The sequence below is a fragment of the Nannospalax galili genome, unplaced genomic scaffold, assembly GCF_000622305.1.
Source record: "Nannospalax galili isolate Female #2095 unplaced genomic scaffold, S.galili_v1.0 scaffold241, whole genome shotgun sequence".
NCBI lineage: Eukaryota > Metazoa > Chordata > Mammalia > Rodentia > Spalacidae > Nannospalax > Nannospalax galili.
The window spans coordinates 452315-470812 of record NW_008345602.1 but is presented as its reverse complement, the minus strand read 5'-3'; the positions used below and the strand labels follow the sequence as shown (position 1 = coordinate 470812).

At 40.4% G+C, this 18498-nt stretch overlaps 2 protein-coding genes across 4 annotated transcripts in view; one reads left to right on the top strand and one right to left on the bottom strand.

Moving 5' to 3' along the window:
* Nucleotides 1-3532, top strand: part of Cdc37l1 (cell division cycle 37 like 1) — a gene marked incomplete at its 5' end in the record, with an annotated part of 31612 nt that extends 28080 nt beyond the window's left edge. For both annotated transcript variants that reach the window (XR_003850892.1, XM_008841662.3), the window contains 1 exon segment: nt 1075-3532. Coding sequence is in view for 1 of the 2 variants with exons in the window: in XM_008841662.3 (XP_008839884.1) it covers nt 1075-1176 (102 nt within the window).
* Ak3 (adenylate kinase 3) overlaps nt 1-18498 on the bottom strand; it is a 37030-nt gene that overhangs the window by 8537 nt on the left and 9995 nt on the right. Inside the window, exons 3-5 of one of the 2 annotated variants that reach the window (XM_008841663.3) lie at nt 14051-14223; nt 13096-13214; nt 10006-10127 (exon numbers count right to left, since the gene is read on the bottom strand). In XM_008841663.3, coding sequence (XP_008839885.1) covers nt 10007-10127; nt 13096-13214; nt 14051-14223 — 413 coding nt within the window. In that variant the 3' untranslated portion in view covers nt 10006. Of the gene's footprint in view, nt 1-9827; nt 10128-13095; nt 13215-14050; nt 14224-18498 lie in introns of those variants that run through there. The other variant, XM_029567634.1, reaches the window with a different exon arrangement.

The window sequence follows — 18498 nt, the reverse complement described above, 5'->3', positions numbered from 1 at the left end:
TAGAAATAAGCAATAGTTCTTCTGTTTAAAAAAAAAAAATCAACAAAATGGACTGGAGAGATGGCTCAGCAGTTAAGAGCTCTGCTCTTGCAGAGGACCTGGGTTAGAATCCTATCACCTACATGACAACCAACGACCGTCCATAACTCCAGTTCCAGGGGATCTGATGCCCTCTTCTGACCTCCATGGGCCTTGCACGCCCATGGTGCACTTACGTACATGTGTGCAGTACACTCATACACACACAAAAAATAAAATAAAATAAAAAAATCAATAAAACTGTCCTCTTATTTTCAACCTTTTTTAAAAAATAGGGACCTACTACCTCTCAGAAAAGGAATGATATTTTTCTTTTATGTTTATTTTACTCAGTAAATTTTTCCTTTATTCAAATGTTTTGCATTTTGAGTACTTAACTGTTGTATTTAGATAGTAATCTTCAGATTATATTGCTGGCTGAAAATCTCTCTCTTTTTTTTTTTTTTTGATATTTTTGAGACAGGACATCCCTGTAGCTCCAGCTGGCCTGGAACTCGCTATGTAGACCAGGCTGGCCTTGAACTCAGAGATCCGCCTGCCTCTGCCTCCCAGTGCTGGGATCAAAGGCGTGCACCACCATGCCCAGCTGAAAGCCTAAATTATGAATAGGTGTGTATGTGTAGACTTTCTGGGAACTTTAGCCTTGTATGATTAAAGAATTCAAATTACTGTTTTGCCAGGAGTGGTGGCTCCTTTAATCCAGCACTCGGGAGGCAGAGGCAGGTCGATCTCTGTAATCCAACCCTCTGTAGGTCTCAAAATAAAATTACAGTTTTGTTGAAAGGATTTAAAACTCATTACATTTCTGTTATATATGTCCACTCTGTCTTTAGCACATCTTTTTGGATTAAGCAATAACACCCTACTCTTTCTTTAGCTCTTTGGGTTTCAGCCTGAGCTGACTAAAAATCCATCTTCTTTCCTGTTCTGCTACACTGCAGAGGAATAGAGCCTGAAAAAACAGATACGTAGCTGTGTGTGCTGGTGTGGAACCTCTTATCACATTCTTTTCCCTTTTCTTTTTTTCTCCCCCAGAATCCAGATTATCTTCAGTATTCTATCAACACAGCTCTCTGCAGTTTAAACTCAGTGGTACACAAAGATGATGATGAACCCAAAATGATGGACACTGTATAATTTGGTTGACACTGCTGAGGCCAAGTGCTATTTTGTTACAAGAAAGGAAGAACTTGGCTATTTTCTTGACACTTTTATGGGTGCTGCACTTTATTTTTGTTTGGTTTTTGATGGAGGGAAAAAAAGAGTATGGAGATGTTTTGTAACTTTTTTTATGTGCTGCTAGGTTTTTTTGTTTTGTTGTTTCTGAAGGGAGGAGTGGTATCCTATGTTGCAGGAGTCAAACTGGACTCTCCCCTCGCCCCTTGGTTACTAAATTTGCCTTTAATTGTTCTCAATTTCGGAATCAAAGTTATGAAAATCTGCACAATGCAATGTTTACAAGAACTGGTTGATTGGAGGAGGCACCTGCTACAGTCTTTTTATATGGTATGTACATGTCCTGTTCTACAGAGAGAATTAAAGATAAAAATGCACTTGTATCCCACTGAAAAGTTTAGCTGTCAAATCTGGTGTTTCATCATATTAAAAGCAATAAATTAATAGTTGGTAACATACTTTAGTAAGTAATCTGGGTGGCACACATTTTTCTTTTACAATAATACATTTGTGTTTTCGGCACCATCAGTTAAATCCTTGTTTATGATATAAATTCAATACTAAAAGCATTATAATCATTTACTCCCAAAGTATTCTCAAAACTGTTTTTAGAAGTTGATTTTACTGAGTATAATCAGTACAAAAAGTAATAAGCTCATAATTTTTTGTTTTTTAACAAGATAAACGTCAGTCTTAATTTCTTTACTTGTCATAGTCTGGGGCCTCTCAGGGAGTAAGTTTTAAAAGAATTCTAATGCCCATAAGAACAAACAAGAATACCATTTTAAAATTAAGGTTATTGTGTGTTTCAGTCTGATGTAGCCTTGAGGAATGTCATAGAGCTAATCTGCCTTGAGCTGATGTCTAAGAATTTGGTAACAGTCAGGATGGATTATTATTCACCTCTAGCTCAGCTACTTAGAATGCTTCTGAGCTTCACTTCTTCCTATATAATTCACTGTAGATATACCAGGATATTTAATAACTTCTTTTATTTGGAATTGGAGACAGTGCTAATTATGATATCATTATTTAAGAATTAATCTTCTGACTGAGAAGAGTATTAGCTTTGATTAGTTTTGAGTCTTTGGCTCAGTGAACCCACCCATTGAGATTCCTAACAAACATTTGGAAGATGACTAACTGGAATTGGGAAGACAATGCATTAAGTTGAAAAACCAAATAATGCTAAGCAGCCAAGTGGGGATCAAAACTGTGACTTTGGCCTTTTTTACCTTGCCTCAGCTGAGGTGATAGGCACTCAGTACTCAAATGGACTAGAATCAGTGAATCACACTTCTGTAACATTACAATCTTCCTGGTTTCCAGAATAAAAGTCTTTTTGAGCTTTTGATATAAATATGTACTCTATAATAAAGTGTTTGACTGATTTATATGGTAGTATTCATCAACTTGTAACTTTTTTACCCATCTAGTCATAGTAGATTTGATTTTCTTATGTTTTCTTTTTTCCCATTTCTTTTTTGTCTTGTTCTGGAGCACGCTCTCAATTTTTCCCTTTGTACCAAATGGATGGACTAGAACAAAATGAGTGATTTCACAGACACGTTCCTTGGACCATTGTTTTCTACTCCAACCTTACTTCTCCCCAGGATTTGCCTGTCATCATTCAGATGGTCTTGACTTTTCATTTTGTCTTATTTAATTAAAAGCTATTGCGGTTGGGGATTTAGCTCAGTGGTAGAACACTTGCCTAGCAAGTGCAAGGCCCTGGGTTCAGTCCTCAGCTCCGGGGAAAAAAAAAAAAAAAAAAAAAAAAAAAAAAAGCTATTGATGGCTAAAAACTGGCAAGAAAGGATGGATTGGCAAACTAAGTATATAATTAAAGATGATTTTGTTTTTGTTTTTTGAGACAGAAATCACTAAGATCTGATTTTTAAAGTTTCACTAGATTTTTGTCTTTTCAGAAGGAAGTGCTGTGCATTCCAGTGTGTGAAAGTGTGATTGATTTAAGAACCACTGACTTCATAATTTTCCCTTAAAGATAGTGACTTCGTAACTGGCAGTACTTGGCCTAAGAGCAGTAAATTGGCATCCCTTTGTTTGTCTTTGTTTTAAAATAGCCCTTTAGTACCAAGAGCTAACTCCTACCAAAGTAGTCTCTCTTCTGTTTTTGTTAGAAGGAATGAGGACTAGTTAGCACATGGATACCACATTTCAGGTTAGGAAATTTTACTTAGTCAAACTAAGAAAAGTCGAAACTGATAAATGGAAACTGTTTGACCTCACAGTATTATACTCAACAAAGACCATTGTTGGTAAAATTCATCTATTTAATAAAAGATTTCTTTTTTAAGATTCTTTTTATTTTTATTCATGTATATTATGTGTGTCTATAGTGTCTTCCATGTGAGGGCAGGTGTCCTTGGAGGCCAGAAGAGAGTGCTGGATCCCCTGGAGCTGGGGTTGCAGGCAATTGTGAGCCTCCTGACGTGGGTGCTTGCACCTGAACTCAGGTCCTCTGGAAGAGCAGTATGTGCTTTTAACCAGTGACCCATCTCTCCAGTCCCTTCTGTTTTCCCCCTTTTTCTTTTCTTTTCTTTTTTTTTTTTTTTTTTTGGAAATAGCTGGGAGTTGGACATATGGCTCAGGTGGTAAAGTTCCCATTCAGCATGCAGGAAGCCCTGGGCTGTATCCCCAGTGCCACATGTTGGGTATGTTGGCACAGACTTTGGCCCCAGTGCTGAGGACGTGAAGCTAAGAAGTCAGAAGTTCAGAATATTAGCCTCAGTCACTATATAGCGAGTTGAAGGCCACCTTTCTGGCTATGTTAGACCCTGACTCAGGGGAAAAAAAGGAAAGGGGGATAGCTGCCACTCTACTTACGCTGGTTTAGAATTACTAGTCTAAGATTCTCCTCCAATTACATCATTAGTGGGTCTTTCAAAAATTTTTGCCTGGGGAGCTTATCATATCCTGTCATTTCTTCCAGGGAATATTGGGCTTTTTTTCAGACTAGCATTTGTATTATTTTAAGAATGAATTAAGGGCTGGTGAGATGACTCAGTAGGTTAAAACCTGAAAACCTGAGTTCTATCCCTGGAACCCAAAAGGAGAGAAGAGAACTGAGTCCCCTCCATTGGTGTCATATCCTCACACATACACCCTGGGGCATGAGTGCTCACAACTAAATCAGGAAAAAGATTTTAAGTGAATTAACATGTTCTCCCAAAGAGCACACATCTCTTTAATAAGTGGTGTTTGAAGATTTTTAATTTGTCTGTCTGTATCTGTGTTGGGGTATGTGCACTTGAGTGCCAGAAGAGAAAGTCACATCCTCTGGAGCTGGAGTTGCAGGCAGTTGTAAGCGACCCAGTGTGGGTGCTGGGAACCAAACCTAGGTCCTCTGGAAGAGCAGTATGTATTCTTAACAACTGAGTCATCTTTCTAGCCATTAAGTGATTTTTCTCACAGGATGAAAAAGTTTAGATTTAGGCAGTGATTTTCAAGTTAACTCTGGGGTGTTTTCAGAGGAAAAACAAAAATGTCGATTTACTGTTCTCAGAGTAAGTCATGATTTCAGTTCTTAAATTGATACAGCACAAAAGTGGTACTTGTTTGGATTGGGGTTAGGGTTCCCATATCAATTGTGCCACTGTCACTCACATTTTAAGACCCTTAAATGCAGTAACCTCCAGTTCCCATCTGTATTGGGAGGGTGGGGGGGCTTGCCATTTCGTATTCATCTGAGAAGCTGATTCATCAGTAAGTATTGGTTTTCTTATTGTGTAAGCTAATGGGATTACAAAAAGGAATAAAGGTTGTGGATTGCTTACTATCCAGTAATGAAGTTGAAAATATTCCCGTAAGCCTAGAAGAACTAGATTTAAAGCATGGTCTTTTCTAAAGTTAGAAAAGTCCCTACATTTGTCTCTTAACATCATGATTCTTCATGCTGCTTAGTCTTCAGACACTTAGAATCCTTTCAGAAAATAAGAAACAGGGATGAAAGTCTACACTAGGCATGGTAGTACTTGGTGCTGTATGTGGAAATACTCATCGTCATTAGTGATCTTTAAAGCGGGGTAGGGCTGGAAAGGTAGATCGGGTTAAGAGGACACACTGCTCTTGCAGAAGTCCATAGTTTAATTCCCAGCGTTCATGCCAAGTGATTCACAACCTCCTATGTAACTCCAGCTCCAGTCAATCCAATGCCCTCTTCTAGCCTCCATGGGCACCTGCACACAAACACATACACTAAATAAAACCTTTTTTTAATGCCAAGAGAGGGACCGGGAAGATGCCTCAGCAGTTGAGCACTTACTGCTCTTGCAAAGGACCTGCATTTGGTTCCCAGCATGCAAATGGCAGCTAAAAATGTCTGGAACTCTAGTTTTAGAGGATCCAGTGCCCTCTTCTGGCTTCCTTGGGCAGTGCATGCATGTGGTGCACCTACATATATGGAGGCAAAATACTCGTAAAATTTTAAAAACATTAAAAAAATTTTAAACATGCAAGGGAATGTTAAGAGGTTAAAAAATCATATGGGCTTTCTCAGAGCTCATTAAGGCTAGCTATTTTAGTTGTTAAAAAATTTTAAACCATAACTTCCAGAATGAAAATGTTTAGTTGCAAGCAGCAGTTTACTAATGGGAGTATTTTAATGAGAAGACAATTTATAAACATGTTTCAAAATGAAGATTTGTTGCTGTTGGTTGCACACGCAGTAATTTTAATAACAATGTCTGATTACAACATTTATTTTTAGAGTAGTTTTATTCCAAACTATGAGGGTCTAGACTATCTTAATAGAATACGTTGTGTTATTGCTGGAACAGGAGAGGAAATAGCCAGGGGCTGGGGATGTAGTTCAGTTGGTAAAGTGCTTGCTTAGCATGCACAAAGCCCTGTGTTCAATCCTTAGCACATACCCATAGTCCCTGCACTTGGTATGTGAAGGCCAGGAGAATTTTAAAGTCACGCTGTACTACATAGTGAGTTTGAGACCAGCCTAGGATACGTGAGACCCTGTCTCAAGAGAGAGGAGCTGGGGAGATGGCTCAGTGGATAAACGCCTTGCCTTGTAAGCATGAGGACCAGGGTTGGGATCCCCAACATCCATATAAACTGGATAGGCATAGTGGCTCACCTGTAATTCCAGCACTTGAAAAGGCTGAGACAGATCCTCAGATCCTGCTTAGTCCAATTGGTAACCTCTGGGTTCAAATGAGTGACCTTGCCTCACTAAGGTAGAGGGTGATGGAGGAAGAGGCCCAAGGTCAGCCTTGAGCTTCCACATACCTGTGGTGCATGCGCATACACTTCACATACATAGTCATGCAGCACAAATGATGCTACTCTAAGGAAGTAATAGGGTTACAGGTGTTTAGATGCTGGTCTCTTTTTGTTGGGTTTTTTTCTTTTATTTTTTTTGAGACATGGGCTCCCTGTAGCCCCAGCTGGCCTGGAACTCCCTATGTGGACCAGGCTGGCCTTGATCTCAGAGATCCACCTGTCTGCTTCTGTAGGAATCAAAGGAAGGCCTGCATCACCACACCTGGCCGTTACCTTTTAACTAAAGTTGTGGGAGCTCCTGGTCAGGGCATTCAGCTCAAGGTTTGCTTCCGTGTGACACAAATTTTCACTGGTCATCACAGCATTCCGCTTTTTTTTTTTTTTTTTTTTTTTTTTGCCTTTTTGAGACAGGTTCTCCCTGCAGCCCCAGCTGGCTAGAACTCACTGTGTAGACCAGGCTGGCCTTGAACTCAAAGGGATTCACCTGCCTCTGCCTCCCAAGTGCTGGGATTAAAGGCCTGTGCCACCACTGGTCTGGCTCCACAGCACTCTATTTTTTAGCAGAATTTACTCGGCAATAATCTTAATGTCTGTGGCATCAGCCTGTTGAGTAACAGGTTCTTTTTATTTGCTTTGATAGGAAAACAAACATCATTTCCAAATGGTTGTATGTGCAAAATTTTGGTTGGTTGGGGCTTAGGAAAGGAACGGTCACAGGAAAAAAATTTTTCACATGTTCTCCAACCCTTTTTGATTTTCACATCTTTTTTTTTTTTTTTTTTTTTCCTTTTTTTTTGGGGAGGGGGTTCCCCTGTAGTCCCAGCTGTCCTGAACTCACTATGTAGACCAGGCTGGCCTTGAACTCACAGAGATCTGCCTGCCTCTGCCTCCCAAGTGCTGGGACTAAAGGCGTGCGCCACCACATCCGGCGACTTCTACATCTTAAGAGTGTCATGAAAGCCAGTGTGATTACAGTACTATATATAGCAGGATAAGGAAGTGCATAAAGTTGAGGCCTGGAGAGATGACTCAGCAGTTAAGAGAACTGACTGCTCTTAAAGAGGACCTGAGTTCGATTCCCAACACCCACATGGTGGCTAATAACTGTGACTCCAGTCCAGGAGATTTGACCAAGCCTCCTGACCTCCACAGGCATTGCACGACACGGGTGCACTTACACACATGCAAGCAATACACTCATGCACCTAAAATAAATAATACTGAAAAAGAAGAAAGAATTGCATAAAGTGAAGGCAGCCTTGGGACTGTTTGAAGACAGTTTATTAGAATGAAGTCTGAAACATCAGGGCTGTGGACAGGAAGGTGAGTGAAGTGGCCTGTGGAGGGTCAGAGACAAAGTGCTGACGATGTAACAGAACTCAGTGTGATAATGTAGTGGTAGTTCATGAGTTTAGGTAGTTCACAACATTTTTAGAAAGCAGACAATAACATTCAAATAAGGCATTATAGAAATTTCTCAAAGAACAAAATATTTGTTGTAAGCCTTTTAAAAGGCCTAGTCCATTTTAAAAGATAACAATGAATTTTTAAAAATCAAAAGTCTCTTCCCCCATTCCCAAATATAAGCTATAAGAACCATTTGCTGGCATTTTTACTTTAAATGTCTGGAACATAATGGGCCAACATCTTAAAAGCTTGTACAAGGGCTTGATTCTTTGATTAGCACCATGTAAAGTGTGTGTCTCCATGGAAGACATAATTGGTTTTTCTTCCACCTCTCGTATTTTTCCACTTCAAATCACAATACATAAGGACACATCCTTGCCCCACTAAAGAATCTAAAATGATTAAGGTTTTAAGATGGTTTTTCAGGTTGGTTTTGGTGGTACACACTTGTAATTCTAGCACTCAGAAGGTTGAAGCAAGAGGATGAGTATGAGGCTGGACAGGGCTACATAGTGATTTCAAGGGCAGCCTGGGCTATATAGTGAAACCCTGCCTCAAAAACTAAGGGCTGGGGATGTAGCCCCAGTGATAATGCTTGCCTAGCACTCAAGGCCCTAAGATGGATACCCACAGTGTAGAGGGGAGGAGGAGGCTGCTTAGCTACCAGAAGAGTTCTTTCCCTTTAAGATAGGCTGGCAAATGGTAGCATCCACAGTAATTCCAGCACTTGAAAGAGGCTGAGATAGGGGATCTTGAATTCAAGGCTTTCAGTCCAAGAATAAAAATGTTCTTTAGGGAAGTCAGCTACTTTCATGGTTCTTTTTAACGTTAATATCCTGTGAATTCCTTTTTTTTTTTTTTTGGCAGGGTCTCCCTTTAGCCCCAGCTGTCCTGGAACTCACTATGTAGCCCATGCTGGCCTGCCTCTCCCTCCCAAGTGCTGGGACTAAAGCCTTGCACCACCACACCCAGCTCCTGTAAATTCCTTTAATTGCTACAACCTGTTTACTGATTGTTTGGCGTTTATCAAGGGACTGTTTCCGGGCATGCCGACCCAAGGCAGATTGTAAATTTGGGGCAAAAGGAGAAACTGACAGGTAGATCCTAAAATCTGTTTCTTTAACCTGAGTAATATCTGGACACATCTAAAAACCAAAGATGACCACATTGCTATAATTGATCCAGTGTTGTTGCTTTTGTAAGAACTTTAAAAGTTCGTTTCTAACAAGTCAGATCCCTTGGTACATACATGCTTGGAAAAGGAAAAAAGCCATATTAAAGTAACATTTTCTTATGTGCTAATGGGTACTTTTTTGTAGCATAAAATTTTAGTAAACTGGGGACAAAACAAAATCGTGGCCAGCTTCCATGATTTGGGGTATAAAGGCAACAGTGAATTTGCATCTTAAAACATAAATCCGGTTGGTTTTTCAGGATTTTATAGTGTCTCCTAAAACCATTTCCCTGTGGAGCTAGAAAATATCTTTTAGGGGGGATTGGCAAAAAAAGAAAGAAAAAAAAAGAAAAGCCTCTAAGATATTTGCCTTAACAGATACATAATTTTAAAAATTTTATTTTTCATTTTATGTGTATGAGTGTATTGCCTGCATGTGTGTAAGTGCACCCATGTCGTGCACTGCCCACAGAGGTCAGCATTGGATCCCTTGGAATAGTTACAGGTGGTTGTTATCCTCTGTGTGGGTGCTGGGAATCAAACCTGAGTCCTCCGAAAGAGCAGTCAGTGCTCTTAACCCCTGAACCATCTCTCCAGCCATGATATATAATTTTTTTAAACATTCCAGAAAAACTTGAAAATATTATCAACAGTTTTGGCTGACTGAGAAAGGCTAATTGCCTGCTAGTTGCTCTTTTAATTTTGCTCTGAGAGTCTCTTTAAGTTTTCACACCTCTGATGTTTTAAAATTGCACACCCATAGAAGACAAGTAGATAAAGCACACTAGATTATTTAACAGATCAACCTGACTCATTTGGCACATCCTTAGTAACAGCCTTAGAATAAAGTAATTAGAAATCAATCATAATTTTCAAAGAATTCATACATGCTGAGTCTTAGGTGTTTCAGAATGCAAAGACAGAGGAGGCACCGCCCATCAAGTTATTACTACCTCAGGGAGTAATGGAGGCTTTCTGGGTAGTTTCTGGAACTTTCATCTGTAGGAAAGCATACACATGGGGCCAGATCTTGTTCGTTTCTGTTCCAGAGAATGTTTCCAATACCCCCTTTTTCCTATAGATGAAAAACAAAAACAAAAACAAAATAAATATATAAAATACATGGGTCTGGAGTGTTCTAATGAGCTTTCTTAAAGCAATTTTGTAAAGTTCATTTGAATTTACAAGTCCTGTGAGTTTAGGTCTCTGATCCAGGGGGAAGGAACTTGTCTGGACATTGTTAAACCTGCATTCTACTTTCCATTTTGCTCTCTGGCACACAGAAACAGGCACTCAAAAAAGAAAGGGAGCTGTCATGTATTAAGCATCCCCGGTTTGTTAAACCTGTACTAAGTGCTTTATGTCTTGAGCTTTAAAAGCTCAAATAAGGCCTGGTGTGGTGGCACAGGCTCTTAATCCCAGCACTTGGCAGGCAGGGGCAGGCAGATCTCTTGAGTTCAAGGCCAGCCTGGTCTACATAGTGAGTTCCAGGACAGCTGGGGCTACAAAAAAAAAAAGAAAGAATCCATTCATAAAAGCTCAAATACTCCTGTTTTACTGATAAAACTATCTTTTGTTATCTCAGCCCATATCCCCGAATTGATAGGTTCTGAAACAGGGCTTGTCAGACATCAGAACATCATCTTTGGTCTGCTTTGTCCACTTCAGTAGAAGAACTTACTAGTACTCTATCTACCTTTTTACTAGAATTTCTTTTTCCTCTGTTCTACCTTTCTGAGCTGTTTCTCCTATCAAATTTCTCTATTTCTCCCTGCCGATATGTCTGGCTTGTCACCAGACAGGCAGCCAAAGATTATTTTAATTACTCCAGTATCCAGTTGGTAGGATGAAGATCTGAATCCTGGGGTTTGCTACAGACTGCCTTGGGGTTCTGAACCCTTGCAAGGCCTCTAACCCACGCGCATTTCTCTGGGTGTGCCTAGGGAGCCTGAGAACAGCTGAAGAACTCTGGCTTACATTCCAACAAGGGTCCACCATACCTCTGCAACCCAAAACTGTTCTCACTCAGTGTTCAGAGGTTTCACTAGAAGCAAAAAGATTCCCTGACGCCTCAAATTTTTTTTCATGGTTAATTTAACAGCCACTGTTTACTTGGTAAAATCATCTGCTACAGAGGGAAATTATGCAAAGAGAGATAGTATTTGCATAGTAGACTTCAGTTTCTAAACTCAGGCATGCGGCAGAGCTTTCAGGGCGGCAAGCTTTTAACAACTGGAAGCTACTTGGGGACACGACTATGAAGCCATGGTACCAGGAGTGGGTATCACTGAGCGCAGAACTGCAGGCACCTGCTCGCTCCTAAAGTTCTACCTGGAATGGATGTATGCCATTATAATTTTCTCTGCGAAGAAATAGAACTAGCTTCAAAAATTAGTCCTCAGAGAGTAAGAATGTCACATTCCTAGACAGACCGCTCACTCCATGAATGTTTCACAGCTGAGAAGAGTTGAAAAACAGGACTGTAAACATTTAAACATAACCCCTTTTTGCTAAAGTTCTTTTTAAGGTTCTTTTAATTTTTAAGTCCAGGTTAACTTTTTAAAATTTATTTTTATTTTATGTGATGAGTGTTTTGTTTGCATGTATGTTAAGTGCACCAGATGTGCAGTGCTCAAGAAGGCCAGAGTGGAGTTCCTGATGGTCGAGCCACAATGTGGGTTAAAAGCCTTGCCCAGGGCCACAGAGCTATTCATCTTCAGAGCCAGGCTCAATACACAAACACAAATTCTTATTGTAACAGCAGCTGTAGAAAGTGAATTGCAAAGTCTTATTATTTCAGCTTCCAGAAATAAACTATTAGAACTATTAGGACAGTTTGGAGACTGTGGCTTCCAATTTTATTGCATACTTACTCCTAATACAACATTGATTACAACCATAACAAATAATTGAAAAGATGATTCTATATATCAAGACAATTCTGAGAGTTACACATATTAACTCACTTTCAATCCTCTCTTCTTACCCACATTTTAAAAAAATTTTTAATTTTATTATTTTTATTTTATGTGTATGCATGTATTGCCTGCATGTAGGTAAGTACACCCATGTTGTGCAGTGCCCACAGAGGTCAGAAGAGGCTGTCAGATCCCCTGGGACTGGAGTTACGGACAGTTGTTAGCTGCCATGTGGGTGCTAGGATTCAAACCCAGGTCTTCTGCAGGAACAACCAGTGTTCCTAACTGCTGAGCCATCTCTCCAGCCCCCTTACCCATATTTTATGAAAGAGAAAACAGGCAGAGGTTAAGCAAGAAGTTAAGGCTATGTTAAATAGCGAGCTGGGGTTTGAACCTGGCCCTGGCCCCGGTACTTGTGTTCTCAGCAGCACAGTATATACTGCTTTGACCCTGAATCATGAGTAGACATACAAATGAAAGGGGGAGGGGCCATTCATCCTCTGGAAGAAGGGAGGGCTGAGGAAGGAAACCAAACTGTTTCTTAGCCCAAGTTAGGTGTCACCTCTGGGTAGCTCTCACATTTATATAATACGGACTTCCTTGAAAAGCAGACTAAACCATGTGTTTAAAGACGAATGATCTGAGGGTTGGCTGTCATTTGAATTTGTGTGGCAAGGTGTCCTCGTGACACACGTGGTGGGATTTGGGCACTGGCCAGTGGCCCAGGCCCATGACAGTAAATGCCTGAAGTTCTCTGGCCACAGTGGCTGTTCTATTGGTTTCATTGGAGTGATGCTCAGAGCTTTTGCTCACGGAGTAAAAGGTTTCCTCCACCCTTCATGAAAGAGGAAGGCCTGGCTGTTTCTGGCAGATACCTGCAACCATGCAGGAAGTCTGAGGACAAAGCCAGTGTCCAAGAAGGGAAGCTAAGAGAATGGCTGATGATACCTTGGAGACAGCCCTGCCTACCTTCTGGTCTTCTCTGTTGCATAAGCCAAGAAATTTCCTTTACTGTTTAAGCCATTTGCAATTGGATCTTCTAGTATTTTAGTATTTCAGCTGCAAAGTATGGAAAAATTAAAAACTTTGATTGTACAAGAGAAGTTCTGAATACCAGTAACTCACTGGTAATATTCCAGGACTGGCTCTGTTTGGGCTTCGTAAGCCTTTAGTCTCTTGATCACTGTTTCTGGTTTGTCATCCTCACGCTGAATCAGAGGCTCTCCTGTCAAGTCATCAATGCCCTAAAACAACCATTAGAAGAGAAGAATGTCACTATTAGTACTCAACTCTGAAGGGTGTTTTATAAACAGTTCTTTCTATGCAGGCATCTATTCAAGCACCAAGTACAAATGTGCTAATGTTTAAACCAACAGAATCTAAACTAAAGAAACATTATTCCAACATGAGACCCCAGGATCTTTTCCATACTACTATACAATTCGCATTCAAAACAACCCCAATAGACCCAAATTCTGAAGGGCTGATTCTCAGCTCATGGGCTAGCGGGAGGTAGTAGAAATTCCAACTGTAAGCCAGTGTCAAAAAGCCCCACTTCCCCTCACCCACACCCTGGCACAGAATAAATAATCAGTGCTTATTTATAAAGAAAAAAGTATTGATTTTTTTTCCCCACTGCTGTAACCAATACCTAAGAAAAACAACTAAAAGGGCAGAATTATTTTGGCACACAGTTTCAGTTCAATTTGCTGCTTGACCCCATGAGCTTGGGCTTCAGAACATCATGGTAGGAGTGTGTCATGGGGGAGACTGGAGGGAAAAGGACCAAGGATCAGGTGTAACCTACAGATGCCCAGCCCTAGTAGCCCACTTTCTCCAGCTCAGCCCCCATCTCCAAACTGCCACCAGTGGGGACCAAACAACACATTGAACTTAAGGGGGACATTTCATAATAAACACTTTTGATGAATAAGTGTTTACAGCAGGAACACCTTTACTACCAAGCTGAGTGGACTAGACCCATCAGGCAGAGGCTGTCCAAGTTTACAGAACTTAATTGGTGAGGGTAAGAGGACTCAGGGACAGTCTGCTATGTGTCAGTCCTACTGCAATTACTCACCACAGTTTTGGGAGGGTTGAATTCAATGTTGTACACTCGGCCACTGGCAGGATGAATCCAACGAGCTGTGAGGCGTTGTTTAATGACTTCAAAGGGCACATTTAGGTTTATCACTGTGTCTATTTGGTAAGTCCTATCCAGGGCTTCTGCCTGTGGAAGTGTCCTTGGGAAACCTATAGAAAATAAAATTTTAAAAAAGAAAAGAAGCGTGAGGAGAGACAAAGTCAAGAAAGAAAAAGAAAACTGAACCCAAGGAATACCACCAGGCAGATTGACCACAGCTCTAGAACAACCATGATGGTTAATTTTTTTGTATCTCCTTGACTGGGCAAAAGGGTACCCAGATATTTGATCAAATATCTTGAGTGTGCACGCGAGGATGTTTCTGTATACGAGCATGTGTGAGTAAGCCTTGATGAAACAGCTTGAGGCCTGAGCAGAACAAAAGACACCCTTCTTCGCGTAAGGGAGACTCCCTGTCTGACTATTGTCTAATTAGAACGTCCATGCATTCCTGTCAGTTAAGAAACACTGAATTCCTGTCAGGTGTGGTAGCAGTAAGCCTGTAATTCCAGCACTTGGGAAGCAGAGGCAGAAGGATAAGGAGTTCAAACCCAGCCTTTGCTACATATTTATAACAATTTGAGACCAGTTTGGGCTGCATGAGCTTCTGGAAAGAAAACATGGGGCTGGAAAGATGGCTCAGCAGTTAAGAGCAATTGCAGTTCTTTCAGAGGATGGGAGTTCACTTCCCAGCACCCACATCAGGTGGTTCACAATCTGGCCTCCACTGGCACCTGAACACACACAGAATACACACAAATAAAACTTAAAAACTTAAAGAACTCATCAGTCTCACTCCAGAAGACTGTTTTTAGAATATTACAGAAAATAGCATAGAGGAGCAAGCAGAGAAAGAGGGAGATAGGAGAGAGAGAGAGAGATTTTTTTTAGAGAGAGAGAGAGAGAGAGAGGAGAGAGAGAGCTGAAATACTTATCAGCAAGAGAGATAGAGATGAGAGAGACAGAGAGAGAGACTTGAAATACTCATCAGTCTCACTCCAGATAGAGGAGCAAGCCCTGACACCACCACAAAGCATCATATGCAATGAGTGTTCCTAATCCAGAAATCTGAAATCCAGTGGTGTCAGAAAGTGTTCGGTTTTAGATTTGGGGTGTTCAGACTAGGAATGCTCAGCTGGTAAAGTATACAAATAGTCCAAAGTATAAAAATCTCCAAAATATGAAACACACGTGGTCCCAACGCACTTCAGAAATGGGATACTTGATCAGTACAGCTAAATAATGTGCTTCAAAAATACAGAGAAAGGCAACTAGAGCTGATGATTGAATCCAAAAATAGACACAAGTACATTAGGGAATTTGAAATAATATTCTGATCTCAAATTTTTGACTTTATAATATTATGACTAGGGACACTCCGTCCAGAACATAAGAAAAAGCTAAAATCGGTGGAAGTAATACATTTTTCAAAAGTGACAAAGGTTAAAACTGCATATGCAATAACTTGGTGGAGCCAAAATACATCTTGCTAACACTGAAACATGGAAAATTTCACTTGTGACTTAGACCTTATGATGTGATAAAATAACAATTAGGAAACCTGGGTTGGAGGAAACAGCCTCCAAAGGAAGCCTATAATGGCAAAAGCTCAGTCTATAAAATTTTATATAGCCCTGTGTTGAAAAAAATCAAGCATTTACTATAAAATTTACAATGAAGCAAGTCATCCTGATAGGAACAATTTTGATACATTTAATGAGATTAATAGACTACAATAGCTGACTTCTTACCTGGTAAAATGCTTGCCAGATGCCAAGATCTGTATGCTAAATATTTTATAAATGTTTTCTTTCAACTGTCATAATACCCCGTAAGAAAGGTTCTGTTATTGTTCCCACTTTACAAATGAGGAAACTGGGCCACAGCAAGTCTAAATAACTTGCTCTAGCGCATAAAACTATTAATTAAGTAGTGGAAGTGGAATTCGAACACAAACTGTCTAACCTAATACCTACACTTGTGGCCATGGAGTTTTCACTGAAAAAAAAAAATGTCTCGCCACATGTGGTAGCACACTCTTTTAATCCCAGGACTCAGGAGGCAGAGGCAGATGGATCTCTGTGAGTTCAAGCCCAGCCTGGTCTCCATAGTGAATCCAGACCAGTTGGGAGACTTTGTCTCAAAAAGACCAACAAAAAAAAGTCTCGAAAAATATACTTCTCATGATCTAATTCTGATTTAAATGTTTATCTTCAGCTCAGGTAACTTAGAATCAAACATCCATGGGGAATAAAGAGCTGCATCGAACTGCCCTGTGGCAGAGAAACAGGAATGTGAGGGTGTTTCGCAGCACTGAAAATGGAAAATCTGGTTGCAACCAAAGTATTCCTCAAGTAGGGGTTAAGTATACTTGATGTATATCAAGTGCAAGTGTATGCATCTTTATTCCAAAAATAAATAATAAATAAATCTGTCAAATGTAGTTTAACTCAGTTGAAAATCAAAATGCAAAAACTAGTTGTGTGTATCTGTATGTATATATGTTACAGTTTGGATATGAAATATACTCCCAAAAGCTCACGTGTGGAAAAACTTGGTTCCCAGATGATGGAGCCAGTCCCTGAGAGACGGCTGGATCATGGGATGTGACTTCATGGATGAATGAATGCATAGATACAGTTGTAATGGGATGGCATTAGTGAGCGGTAGGACTTGGTGGATGAAGTAGCTCACTGGGGTGTACCTCTGAAGGGTATATTGTTTCTAGTCGCTTCCTGTTTCATCTCTGCTTCCTGTCACCATGAAGAGAGCAGCCTCTGCTGAACCATGCTCTCACTAGTGCCCAGAAACAACACAGACAATGACATGGACTAAAAACTCTGAAACCCAGGAGCCAAAACAAATCCTTCCTCTTTTAAGTAGTCTCTTTGAAGTATTTGTCAGAGCAACAAAAAACTACCTAACACAATATGTAAAGGAAAAATACTATTAGCTATTACTTAGGGAGAGAATGAAACATATCTAATAATATGTGGAAGTTTGTATATCTTTGTATATTTTATTACTGTAGAGAGATTCTGTTTGAACTACATACAAGTAATTAAAAGTAGCTGTTGTGGAAGGGTGTGATCATTGAGACAGACTTATATGTCTGTCTCTCTTATACATTTATATCCGCTTTAATTTTTTAAAGGAAAAGACATTGTTTCAATACAACAATGGAAAAATTTAAAAGAACAATAAACATCCCACACTCCAGGCCCTTTCCCTGTTGCCCTGTCTTTGGCCCAGTCCCCTGACACACCCCACTGATAATCATGGGTTGGTCTCATGGAAAACTTGCCATTTTTCCTGGACTGGACAGTTTCTCCATTCTGCCTTTATGCAACCCATTCCTCCACCCTGAACAGACCCAGATAGGTCTCCTGCAAATGGGGATGCTTTTACACCCTTCCATCAGACAAAGAAGCAAGGCTTTCTGAAGCTTGAAAATGAAATGTTGAACCATGTATCAATATTTTCTATTGGAAAAGGAAGTAAGCAGCTGCCTGCTCACCACATAACTCTCTATCCACATCAATGCTTAATCTGGACTTTTTGTTTACTTTTTACTTTTTTACTGCACTTTCCATAAAAGTAAAGACCTTGTTCGTGTTTAGGTTCAGTGCCTGGAACACCTTTGTGCATCCAGAAGGCACTCAGTCCATATTTAGGTAATGAATAATATATGCAGCCCAGCGTGTATAGCATATAGCATTTATCACAATTCTGATAACACTCAAGACCTTCCATAAGTGTTTGAAGCATTTCTGTCATTGAGATTCTCTGCAAATGCAGATGGACATGTGGGCACGCCTGAGTTTTCCTTCCTAATACTAGCTCTAATAAACCAGAGTAAGTACACCACCCCACCTCTCCCTTTGTCCTCCTGATAGAAGTCTAGTCATGTGGAGCCTTTGTGCAGTTAGGAAAAAGGGTGCCTTCTCTTGCCACCTCAGCAAGTAGCTGGGCTGCCAGGCTCAGTGGGAAACACTAAGTGCTTATATGTGGAGGTGGAGATAGGGCTGAGTAGGAGAGAAGAAAACAGAAGACCAGATTAGCACACCTCTTCCAAGACAAGGTATTGTAACTTCAATCTTGAAGGAAAGAACTGTGTCTTTTAAAAACATCTTTTTGGCCGGGCGTGGTGGTGCACGCCTTTAATCCCAACAGTCGGGTGGCAGAGGCAGGTGGGGTCTCTCTGAGTTCGAGGCCAGCCGGGTCCCACAGCAAATCCAGGCCAGTTGGGGCTACAGGGAGACCCTGTCTCAAAAAGACCAAAAAAAACCAAAAAACAAAAACATCTCTTTGGTGTCCTCCCTGTGTCAACAGGCAAATTAGAGACTACAAGCCAACCTGCTATTGAAGACCTCTGGATGGGGAAA